General features: G+C 40.3%; 1 protein-coding gene across 1 annotated transcript; it reads left to right on the top strand.

The window, feature by feature from the left end:
• Positions 1-3166: 3166 nt before the first annotated feature.
• On the top strand, positions 3167-9405 carry LOC134094353 (forkhead box protein P2-like). The gene is made up of 13 exons (XM_062547849.1): positions 3167-3241; positions 3620-3695; positions 4246-4390; positions 4830-4917; positions 5306-5389; positions 5598-5784; positions 6185-6274; positions 6779-6855; positions 7107-7208; positions 7560-7681; positions 7899-7935; positions 8114-8280; positions 8529-9405. Exons 1-13 carry the CDS (start codon positions 3167-3169, stop codon positions 8632-8634), a joined length of 1356 nt encoding a protein of 451 aa, XP_062403833.1. The 3' UTR covers positions 8635-9405.
• The last annotated feature ends 3160 nt before the right edge of the window (positions 9406-12565 follow it).

Here is a 12565-nt window from a genome sequence, read left to right as displayed (position 1 = left end):
AAAAGGGGGAAAGACAGGGTTTCCCACCAGTGCATGTTATATCAGTTGTCCCAGGCAGGTTTTAGTGTTATTGCTTTACTCTCATATAATGAGATTATGACATGTGGTATAGCTCCCATTCACACTTTCAGCTGAGAAGTGGACCACATCCAGACCAAACAACTACACAGACACCAGGCATGACACATCATAAAATCACAACACAATAAATAATGCATTATTGTAGTTTTATATTTTTGTTTTAATCAGAACATGTGTATATCTGTATTTTGATATGTCACATATAAATCACATTGACATTAAATACCATTGTATTTGTATGAGCGAAGACTTGGCCGGTGGAGGAAATGAAGTGCCACAGTGTCATATGGTCAACTACTGGCCCCTAGTGGTGAATCAGGAAAGTGTCATTACAGTCATCCTCTAAACCTTTTTGGGACCTTTCTAGCATTATTCTCTGGAGGTTCACACTGAAATGTTCTCCAAGTTTCTTGTTTTAGAATACTAGTGTGGGAAATATTGTGCTCCACTCACTCTAGAACAGTTGACTACTTACAGATGAAAACTAGAGGTGGTTTTCACTGTCACTACTGTAAGTAAACCATGACATGCCTTTGTGGCAGACTGAGACATAGCGCATAACAGATATGCTAATAATAGATACTTCTCCATTGGTTGATTGGTTGATTGCTTGCTGTTCGGCAGAGGTTGTGATGCCCTGTCTGTCATTATCTGTAGCCTGTAGAATAATGTATTCTGCAATAATGCATAATGATAATGGAAAGTAATGAGATGGGTTTCCTTTTTTCCCCCTTTCTTTCTTTTCTAGAGGGTGCATGGAGTGGGCATATGCATTGATCCTGAGCTAAACCCATTGCTCCTCTTTCTGTCATACGGAAGACACCTTTGTGGGATTAAATGCTGCTTTGGTCACAAATTGCACTCGAGCCTTTAAATAATTAGAGGGCACCTGATTTGGTTTAATTAGCGATCTGCATCCCACTCAGGCATGATGACAGGGAGGTGAGAGAAAAGCCTGCGCAAAGCCACAATAAAAGAGCTCTTTGATTACACATTTGACAGCTCTCTGACTTCAAGGAGTTTGCTTTTGTTCGTGATCTTGTTTTTATGCAAGTGACAGTGCATTTTCTATCACAAGTTGGTGTCACATCTCTAAGATCTTCAAATGGTTCTCAGTGTCACATTCCTCTTGACAGATGGCTTTTTGTTCTTCATTATAAGCAGAAGGAGGGTATATTTTTCTTAACAACACCTTTTATTGCATTTATTGTTTTTGTTTGTATTTTTTGTTGCATGTTTTTATTAGAAACATGTAAGGCACACATGCTAGCAATACTGTATGTGATTATGTTTCATTTATCATTTATTAAGGCTGATGTGATCATTCTTCATTGACTCTAGGCTACAGTATATGCGATTCCATTAAAGAAATGAAAGATGATGTTTTATAGTATTGTGCCACAAAGGCTAAATGTTTGCCCACTCATGACTAGTACATTAAATGTGTAAATTATCATTAAGCAAACAATTAAAAAAAAAAAAAACATGAAACATTGGTCCAAACAATAGTCCTTCTATTCATTTGTCAAATTACCATTTTTTTCTTTCATGATATTTGCTGTTCTGTATTCACTTTATTTTATAGTGCATCTAAACTGTCAACATTTTCATTGGAATGATTTCTGATACATCTAACTTTGCTTTTAATCACGTGCTTCAGATGTGTGTGTGAGTGTGTATGTGACGTGAGTGTTTTTATGTGCTTGTGATATGGTGGGTTTGATTACTTCACTAATTTCTGTCAGGTGAAGGAAAAGCTGTCCAGGCATCAAAGCTTTTCACAGGCGTTGTTAGTTTGTGCATATCTATGTGGTGACAAAGAGAAATTAGCTGTTGTCACACGGAGGACTGTTCTTCTATCTTTCCTATCAGATGTGTTGGAGGGTTTGACTGTGACTGAGAGAAAGAGTGGAGTGCCTCATCAGGACACAGAAGGCGGTCAGACTCAGGTAGACGCCGTCCTCTTCTGGTCCACTGCAGTCAGGAGTGTCCTCTCTCATCCAGGTAGGATTTCTCACACATAGAAACCTGCCCTATTGTAAATGATACTGCCTAGATGTCCTTATTTAAAAGCACAGTTGAATTTGTTAAGTAATGTCATGATTGCATGATTGAGATTGAGAAATTATTTTATTGCATAGTCTAATTGTTACTTCGGCAAATTGAAGATGAAATGTCAGAGGCTGGTGTGTATATTTTTTTCCTTCTCTCTGAAACAATTTATAAATACAGTAAGTTGTTTCAGAGTATTCTTCTATTCATATTTGCAGGAAAATATTTGTAATTTTTTTGTATTTCTTTACTGTATTTTGTATTGCTTACTACTGTACTTACTTACAAAGTTTGATGTGAAGAACAGGATGTGAAAAATTAATGCACATATCAAACACTTTGTTTCTTTTTAAAATGATCTTGTCCAAGCAAGGATACATTTTGTATTATCTACACATAATGTTAATGATACATTTTTGAGTTATGGTTGTTGTTTGTTCTTTGCCATTTTATTTCCATTTTTGCCAACTAAATGAAATAAGAAGAAATAATAGCCTATGTTTTACACAATTTTATCATCTGTCCTAATGAACCTATTTGATAAAGATTGTGCCACTCCAAGTCGATCATTTAACCACAAATTAGAATATGCTTTTCTTTGAGGCGTTGGGCATTGAAAGCAATTCCTGACAGAAACCCCCCTAAAATGTTAGGAATATTTACACAATTGACTTTGACACAATTGGCAACACTTGCATATTATATTTTCATAGGCTGAATCTGATGTTTTGCAACAAAATTGTGAAATTGTAACATCCATATTTGTCATTATGACACATCTGTAATAATAACTATGACTCTTGAAATGTGTGGTTTGTTAATTAATGAAATATGTAACTGATATGAATCACTTATTTGGAAGTCATTTAAATGATGGATTTTACATGGGCTTCCTTATGTTATGTAGTAGGCATAGCATATGTGGAATTAATCAACAAATATACCATTTCTTATGGTAAAATATCTAGACTGAATCTGTTATCTCCATTTTCTTAATGAATTGTTTTCTCTGTGAAGGTCTTGGTCGGCAACTATGATGGGCTCCCAAATGATCACCCAGCAGCTTCACGTATTGGCTCAGCAGAAACGTGCGCTCATCCTACAGCAGGTAATGCCACAGGCCAGCTCACCTGGCACTCAGAGATCCAGCACACCTTTGTGGTAGGCACAGGTGTTACTCTTTCCCTGGAATCAAGTTTCTCTGGAACCACCTTCCAGGTGACATCAAAAATGCTTTGTGCTAATAGATCAAATGCACTTCCTATTAATTAGATGATTTTAAAAAACATTTTATTATTCCACTTTGTGTCTTTTATGTCTTCATACTTTATTGTATGTACTTTACTTTTATGTACTTTACTTTTTAAACTATTGTTAAACCCTTGACGCTTTATGGTTTTATTTACTATTATTCTTTGCTTTTGTTTATGTAAAGTCCAGATGTGTATGAAATGCGTTATGTTGTCATATTGCGCTCTCCCACCAGCAACATCTACAGTCCTACTACAAGAGACACCAAGAACATATCAAGTCAAAGCTTCAACAGCAGCAACAGTCAGACGGTAAAGATAAAATGGAGCCAGAGGTTGGTCTTTATTTTAACAACTAAAAAATCACTGCTTTATTGCATTCCCAACTTCCTCTCTTTCACTTCTACAAATGATGCAACTGCAGTCTAATGCCGCTTCTTTTTGCAGAAAACATCCTTGATTAAACAAGTGCAGCGACAAGAACACCTGTTAAAGCTGCAGCAGGCTGGCTTGCTATCACAGACACTACCGTTTGGTACGCTTTTTTGCTCGTGTTTCATATCAAATTTCTAAATGTGCATCATAAAGATGGACACACTGTCCTCTTCTTCAGTTTTGATATAGGATCAAATAGCTTTTATTATTCTTTAAATGGAAATGTCCAGAACGATTTTTGCCAAGCAGTTCGTTCAAGTCAGTTAACCTCATGAAAATACTGATGCGTTTAAGACCTTTCTAGACTCTCCTTGTACCAGTGAGAGCACAGAATGGGAGGAGTTCAGAGTGACCACATGGATATGTCATACCAATAAGGTCTGTAATGTCAGCTAACATGAGTGCTTGATGTGATCCTGTCCCACAGGTTTACATCTGCTTGAGTGCCAGAGGATCTGGATGGAGCGGAGCAGTGGTCACTCAGATGTGAAGAGCATGAAGTCCGCCAGCACAGACATGCCCCCCACCGCCCTCACCACTCCCTCTGCGGCGGCTTTAAAGAATACTCAGCGGTCAGTTGACAAACACTCAGCCTCTTTTGGCAACAAATTGTGCTGGAACCAAAAATGCACGTTAAAATCAACTGCATTAGATGCTCCTTTTATCTAACAGAACCAAGGTGCTTTTTTTGTATCAGTGTTGCCAGATCCCTAGATCCAGACGTGCACTCTCTCTACGGTCATGGCATATGCAGGTGGCCAGCCTGTGAATCGGAGTGTGAGGACTTTGAAAACTTTCTCAAGTACGATTTTAAACACCTTTGAATATGGTGGTTAAAAACATTTTATTTGAGAAATGATTTAGGACCATACATTACAATATAATAATAATAATATATGATATGAGCTATAATATTATATAATAATGCATATTTAGCAAGCCACTGTCTGTTTATTTTAATTGTTTTCATTTTCTAATCGAATGCATAATGGAACTTGAATGTGGCTCCAGGCACCTGGACAGTGAGCACGTACTGGACGATAAGAGCACTGCCCAGTGTCGAGTCCAGATGCAGGTCGTGGAACAGCTGGCTCTCCAGGTAGGTCCAAAAGGACAGAGATTATATCTCATACAATGCAGACAACAAGCCACACATAGATAATCAGTGGGACGATTGCCAAAGCTAGACATTCTCTTAAAGAAGGTTAGATATCTGGGTTGGAACATTGTCCACCCCGGCGTCATGGCAGACAGGCCACACAGGAGACAGAGTCACATATGAGGAGGATAAATGGAACCAGACCTGTTTTTCTCAATGACTCAAGAAACCTTCACAAGCCAATATCTCCCACTCCCTCATCTCCCCAGTGATGTCACCGTCCGAGCTCTCTGTGTTGAGTCTCAGCGCTTGATTAAGTTAATCCGGCTGCCCTGAAGGTGGCGTGCTCTATTTGCTGACCTGTGCCCTGCGTCCTCTGCCCTGACAGCTGTCTGTGGAGCAGGAGCGCCTGCAGGCCATGATGGGCCACCTCCACACGCACCCCTCTGAGCCCCACAGCATCTCCTCATCAGTGAGTGGCCACGCGGGGTACAAAGCACAAGACTGGGGCCGGGACTGCTCATTCACAATGGTTCAGCAGTGCTGAGTGTTGCTCTCTTGTGTAGTGTAGAGGACACCCCTGGTGTGTGTGTGTTTGTGTGTGTGCGTGTGTGTGTGTGTGTTTCTCTCCACCACTGAGGGAGAGGAGAGAGTGTAGCGCCCTGTGCTCTGCTCAACAGGTCAGCGTGGACTCAGACGCGGAGACGGCAGCAGTGGAGCGGTCAGTGAGCCCACCCAGGGAAGCTCCACCACACGGCGAGTCCTCGCCCCGCAGCTCTCCATCACCCCACAGTCCAGCGGGAGACTCCAGCCTGCGCGCCACACGGCACCACCACTACATCCCACCACACATGCCCCTGTGTTCAGGTGACACCACTACACTACATCCCACCACACATGCCCCTGTGTTCAGGTGACACCACTACACTACATCCCACCACACATGCCCCTGTGTTCAGGTGACACCACTACACTACATCCCACCACACATGCCCCTGTGCTCAGGTGACACCACTACACTACATCCCACCTCACATGCCCCTGTGCTCAGGTGACAGCGCCACTACATCCCACCTCACATGCCCCTGTGTTCAGGTGACACCACTACACTACATCCCACCTCACATGCCCCTGTGTTCAGGTGACACCACTACATCCCACCTCACATGCCCCTGTGTTCAGGTGACACCGCCACTACATCCCACCACACATGCCCCTGTGTTCAGGTGACACCACTACATCCCACCTCACATGCCCCTGTGTTCAGGTGACACCGCCACTACATCCCACCACACATGCCCCTGTGTTCAGGTGACACCACTACACTACATCCCACCACACATGCCCCTGTGTTCAGGTGACACCACTACATCCCACCACACATGCCCCTGTGTTCAGGTGACACCACTACATCCCACCACACATGCCCCTGTGTTCAGGTGACACCGCCAGCTCTCTCTGGCACGCCGTTGTTGCACTGACTCATTTAGAAATATTCTGTGTTCAATTCAGTTCTTTTAAAACTCACAATAAAAACAAATTAGTGGCGCAATTTATTCACCATTCATTATTGATTTAAGGATACTATAATAATAATCATAATAATAATCATAATAATAATAATAGGCTTTATTTTTATAGCACCTTATACACAGAATGCAGCTCAACATGCTTCACATTTGAGGCATGATTTGCAGTTGTTGATTACTGTACATGTTGACATGTATTGATGTTCTTTATTGACTTTTTGTCATGCAAAATAATTGTTTAATATACCATAACTTAGCACCCATTTAAAATGTGGTAAGTGTTTATTATGGTGAGACTATGTTGAGCTCTAGTGTCATTTGCCTGTCCCCAGACCTGTCTCCAGATTACGAGTTCTACAGGAATGCAGACGTGCGTCCTCCCTTCACGTACGCAGCGCTCATAAGACAGGTACTGAGCAACGCAAACAGCACATAGCACAAATCAATGATGCATGGAAGATATTGTAAATAATGTAGAACAAAATCAATGCCCTGTTATTAGTTTCACAAAGACACAAATCATGATATCTCATTTTAGTATTTTAAGTAGATCCTTCTCTAAGATTTGGACATTCATATTATGTATATTTATATTTTACTATACATAATCTAAAATAGATTTCATTTAATAAAAATTGTTTTCATTTGATTTTGTTTCAGGCTATAATTGAGGCATCTAACATGCGATTAACGCTGAATGAAATTTATCACTGGTTCACACGGACGTTTGCCTTTTTCAGACGCAATGCAGCCACGTGGAAGGTAAACTTGCTGGTTTTACTTCTTCTGTTGAAATGTTGCCTCTGTAACAGTGCCATGCAGAAGTACTCCATTTCACCTGCGAAAAGAGCAGGAGAGGACAGCAGTCAGCAGATTATCAAATACTGCCACAGCCTTTGACCTACAGTAAAACGATAAGAGTCATATTAATCATGGACAGATTAATGGTGTCACACCGTTTTACTTTGAGGATGAAGCTTGTGGTGGATTGTGCCAATTCAATTTTTTGAAACCATTTTACATGTACTCTCACAAATAACCTTTTTTTCTTTTTTACTGAAATGCATTTTCTTTCAATTGCACATTCTCAAACATTCAAACACGCATGTACAGAATGCAGTTCGGCACAACCTGAGCCTGCACAAGTGTTTTGTGCGAGTGGAGAATGTGAAGGGGGCCGTGTGGACAGTGGATGAGATGGAGTACCAGAGACGCAAAGCACAGAAGATAACCAGGTGAACTGATACCACTACTACTTACAGCATGGATTTCCCATTTAGCAATTTCCACATAGACTTGTATACGTATGCCTTATCTCTGTTACTACATCTACTGGCTGCACAAGGTAGCAAAATAGCCCTCACAGGGGTGATAACATATGGCATGTGTACTGCAATTCACTGCACTGGAATGAATTCACAATAAACTTGGACAATGACCATCCTTATGCAGCCTGGGAAACAGAGGTGCTCTACACTCAAAAGGACAGGTAAAGCACATTTTTGTAACAATGGTGTCCTTTGTATGAAGTCATCTGACACTCATTTAAATAAGGTTATGCTAAAATATGTTGCGGCTTTGCATTTGTGAGATTCCTTTCAATAAGACCTAATGCAGAAAGTTGGTAAACAGCAGGTATTTGACTGCACCTTTTCTGTCCTTCCCAGAGACCAGCAGCTGACCGTACCTCTCTGCTGACTAAGAACTCAAGCCCACTGAACAAGCCCTCGCCTGGTTTGAAGAATCAAAACTCCAAGTGTGTGGATGGCACCAGACCATCCAAGTGGTGTAGGACCCAGGAGCACAGCGGCTTCCTCTCTGACATCAGGCAGCTGTGAGTCCCGAGTCCTCCAGGTTACCTCACTACATCTCACTGCTGTCCTGCGCAACTCAGTCATGCAACACTGAGCTTCAGCGCTGATGCAGTAAAGTAATGTGTAACTGAAATGCTGTTAATATGTGACACATTTCCTGTGGCAGGATGAGAACCAAATGTCTTATTTGAAATCTGCTACAGTCAACATCGTTTTTTAAAGCTGCATTTCATTTCACAATGTAGATAAACCTCAATTTGTTTTTCAGAACTGGCCATGTCAAAAAGGAGGATCCAGCCCAGGAGGACTGGTGTTGTCCAGAGTCCAGGACCACTGACCAGTCCAGACCAACACCACTGAGTGGCTCTGACTGATCACATTGGTTTTGGCCAGATTTGGGAGTGATTTCTTCTGACTCCATCTGCTTGGACTGTGCTGCACTGTCACTGTGTTTTCTCACTCACCAAACTGTAGCTTGATGACGTAATACTTGTACATTTGTTAGACATACATTATGAACTATTTTGAACTGTTTTCTGATTGCGAATATTGTTTAAAAACTTGCCATTTTGTCTGCCTGGAATATCCTGATGATGAAGCGAACAACTCTTGTGTGTTTGAAAGTGCTAGACATGCTGTACTTCAGAAACGTCTCTGAATGATGATAATGATTAATATTGAGTGGCCTAATATTAGCTCTGTCTGACCAAACATTTATTGACTGCCACAACTAGACCATTTTTTGTTGTTGTTGTTGTGCATGACTAGACATGTGCCAAGTCAAATGCACACAATCATTTATTTTATTATTTTATTATTGGCAAACTGACACAGTAAAGTGCTACAGTTTCACTGTCAGCAAAATTGACGATTTCCCTGTTAAACCAAGTAGTTTAGTGGTTTCATACTAACAATAACATTTTTGTCCAGTTGGATTGGGTGTGGTCTCCTTCCTCTATGTGTAGCTATACCTGGGTGCTAATGACTTATTAATGAATGTCCTGAACAACATTCCTTTATTAACTTTGTTAGCCACTATGTGACACGTCCGTGAATCATTTTACAGCTTGACTCAGTAATGTTGCTTTGGATAAAAACATCTGCTAATTGCCAGTCAACTTCAACTTTAATATGAAGCACTTACTGCTTACTTAGGCCTACTTACAATACTGGTACATGTCAGAAGCTGTCAAATTCTCTAGTGTAATTCTTACGTGCCCATGCCTCTAAAACCATTTAGGCAAGCAACAACAACACCAAAAACAACAACCATTATTATTCATATTATTTTTATAAAGTCCAGTGTTGTAGTTTTTAAAACACATTGGCGATTACAGTTTCAAGGCAATATAAACCTGTAATACAGATTGGATTTTGTGTACAGTTGGTTTGAATGTGGGGAAGTTGGGGGAGTTTCACTCTTGTTTAATGCTAGTGGGGAAGTTAACCAGTGGTGGTGATCACAGGTAGAGATTAGCTGGGGGAAGTACTTCAAAAAACTGTTCAAAAAAACTTGTTTAATAAAATCTAACCAAGTGTTTTAATCTTATATCAAGATAAAAAAAAAAACTAGTTGATATTGTTTTCAGTACAAAGACACTTACCTAGCGCTTTCTTTTGAGATCATTTGACTTAATTTAAGAAAAGCTTGTATCATTTTAAGTCCATTCTTCCTGAAAACAAGCAAAATTATCTACCAGTGCAGTAAGTAAATTTGTCGTAAAACAAGCAACATTATCTGCCAGTGCAGTAAATCAATTTGTCTTGATAAGACTTGATAAGTCAAAGTCTTCTTAGATTAAGTGAAATTATCTTTTGAGAGAGCGCTAGGTAAGTATTTTCATACTTAAAACAATACCATATAGATTTTTGATCTTAATATAAGATAATTACACTTGGTTAGATTTAATTTTTTGCAGTGGCACAAATAGAGCACTACTTCAGACCGGTGCCATGCTTGTTTTGGACAACTTGTGAAATGTGAAACTTAACTCTGTACACTGAATAATTCATGGTACTCTCTGTCTTATGACTGCTGCTGATGTGCACTCTACTCTACTCTATATAAATAAAGATTAACCCTCCTCCCAATTTCCATCTTCACTAAATCAAGGTAAAAAAGGATCTCACCATAAACTAATATTTTGACGACTTAAACAAAACAAACTTATTCTATTAAATAGCCTTAAATACAATATCTTCACTGTATCACATTCAATCATAGACATCACAACTAACGAGTTATTTCATGTCTGAACTGTTCAGTGAGACATTGACAGGGTACATGTGGCATTCCAGGAGGAGCTGAAAGTGATCTGTCCTCTCTTCTTCCATATCTGTTTGTTTAGACTAATGTCAGTAACTGCTACTGTGCGTGCACTGACTTTGATTCTTTGTCAGAGAAATCGTCTGATTAGCCTTGCCACACGCTTGTTTATTGATTGATTTCCACAGAAGAATGAGACAACATCAACAGCTTATTTTATGGGGCCGTTTTGCTTTGAAGTGCATTAGTGTGAGTGTGACATGTTTTTGAAAAAAGCACGTTGACAGCACTTTGTCAGCATCACAGAAAAGTATCCAGTATGTTTATTGTCATATCTTCTTTACTTTCATGTGTTGTTTAATTATTTAGCACATCAATTCTGACACAGCTGCGTCTCTTATGTTTTACCCAGTGTCACCACAAATAGAAACAAGAAACAGGCACACAATCTTTTCCAAAGTGTGTTATACATAGGTCATTTATACTCACAAGCTCAATATAAGTTGTTCTCTTCAAAAAGATTGATGGTTGATAGGGAATAAAGCTTAAACTTATAAAATCCATCAATTTACAGCTGTCTTCTAAGACAGAATAGTGTATGTGTGTGTGCACGGATGTGTGCGCAGAGTACACGCGTGCATGTGTGTGTGCGTGCTTGTAGAAGGTAGTGTATGTATGTGTGATTTCAAGCAGTCAGAGGAGGCACAGTTGAATCTTGACTTAAACTACAATTTACAATGAGCTCTCTACACAGGCTTGTCTGTAACAGTGGGCCCCTTACTATTTGCATTTCCTTGATAAGACATGCCAAACTTAATCAAGTCTCTCCCGTTATGATGCACTAGAATCTCCACTCCACTGACTCCACATCTGCATCCCTGTCCAATCTGAAGCAAGATTTTCATCACAACATTGTTAGTGGAGGAAGAGATGGCCATTCATGTTGTGACATTATATATTTTCCCATCCCTGGTTGACCCCATCTCCCTTTGAAGATATGTAGTGTATTTTATGTATCATAAACAACTCTAAAAGATGTATAATCTTGCAGCCTTCCTCCAATTCCTAGGTTGCCAGAGTGTCTCTAATTATAAGAGTATGGAGAGGATCATACAGAAACAGTGCCTTTCTCATGATAATGGGCTCAGGTTTTCTGGTGTTGGGACAAATGTTTACCGTTGTTTATACAATGAGGGAGAAGCTTTAGGCTGAGGCCAGAGCACTGTATGGGCGTCCACTGGGGAGTCCTCCACACCGCCTGCTGGAATATGTGACTTCATTGTGTGAGATGGCCCACAACAGAATGACACAGTGCTGCTAAGGCTGCTCCTTCCTCTGACTGCTTTAGCCAGTCCAGGAGAAAGGACATGTTTTCATTTAGCAACGCAGGCATTTTGAGTATTCTATTCTCTGAATCCAACCTTCCCATTTCCCGTATTTCAATGGTGTCAGCTGATTGCAAAGAAATAATAGTCAGTTCAAATCTGCTTTCTGCGGCTTAGCATACCACATAGAAACCCACTAAAATGACATGCACCAATAGGATGGTGACAGCCAGTTGTGAACTCATATGTGGCCTGAGTGACCGTGAGTCATGGAACCTGCCTATAGTGCTGCCTTGCTCTGCCTTGTAGCTGGACAACTATGCGCAGGAAGGATCATGTTGTCTTGAGAGCAGGTTGGAATATCAAAGGAGATGGCATGGTTCTGGCAAGCAGGACTGGGATTTTTCCAACAAATCTGCTGGAGTCTCTCAGTAGTCAACTTCAAGAGTGGCAAGTGTGATCCAACACCTCTTATGATCAAGAAATGGTATGAAGACTGTTAGCTGATGACCATGTCAAGAGGAGCCACTGTATCAATAAACCACCTATGCCCTGAAGGACAAAGACTGGAGAACCATCAACAGCTGCTTGGTAAGAAAACATGAACAAGCTCTCCATCTGACATTGAAGATATGTATGTGCTTAAAAGCTTTAAGTGGGATAAGCAGGACCACAGTAGCACTACAGTAATGCTATTAATTAGTCATTCAACAT

This window comes from Sardina pilchardus, chromosome 10 (assembly GCF_963854185.1).
Source record: "Sardina pilchardus chromosome 10, fSarPil1.1, whole genome shotgun sequence".
NCBI classification, from domain to species: Eukaryota; Metazoa; Chordata; class Actinopteri; order Clupeiformes; family Clupeidae; genus Sardina; species Sardina pilchardus.
This window is presented reverse-complemented; position numbering and strand designations above follow the sequence as displayed.

Excerpts from the sequence above, each read along its gene's own strand:
- LOC134094353 (XM_062547849.1), top strand. The coding sequence starts at position 3,167 with ATGATGGGCTCCCAAATGATCACCCAGCAGCTTCACGTATTGGCTCAG. Across the intron at positions 3,242-3,619 it reads GTGCGCTCATCCTACAGCAG|CAACATCTACAGTCCTACTA; the intron begins GTAATGCCACAG and ends CTCTCCCACCAG. Across the intron at positions 5,785-6,184 it reads ACACATGCCCCTGTGTTCAG|GTGACACCGCCACTACATCC; the intron begins GTGACACCACTA and ends CCCTGTGTTCAG.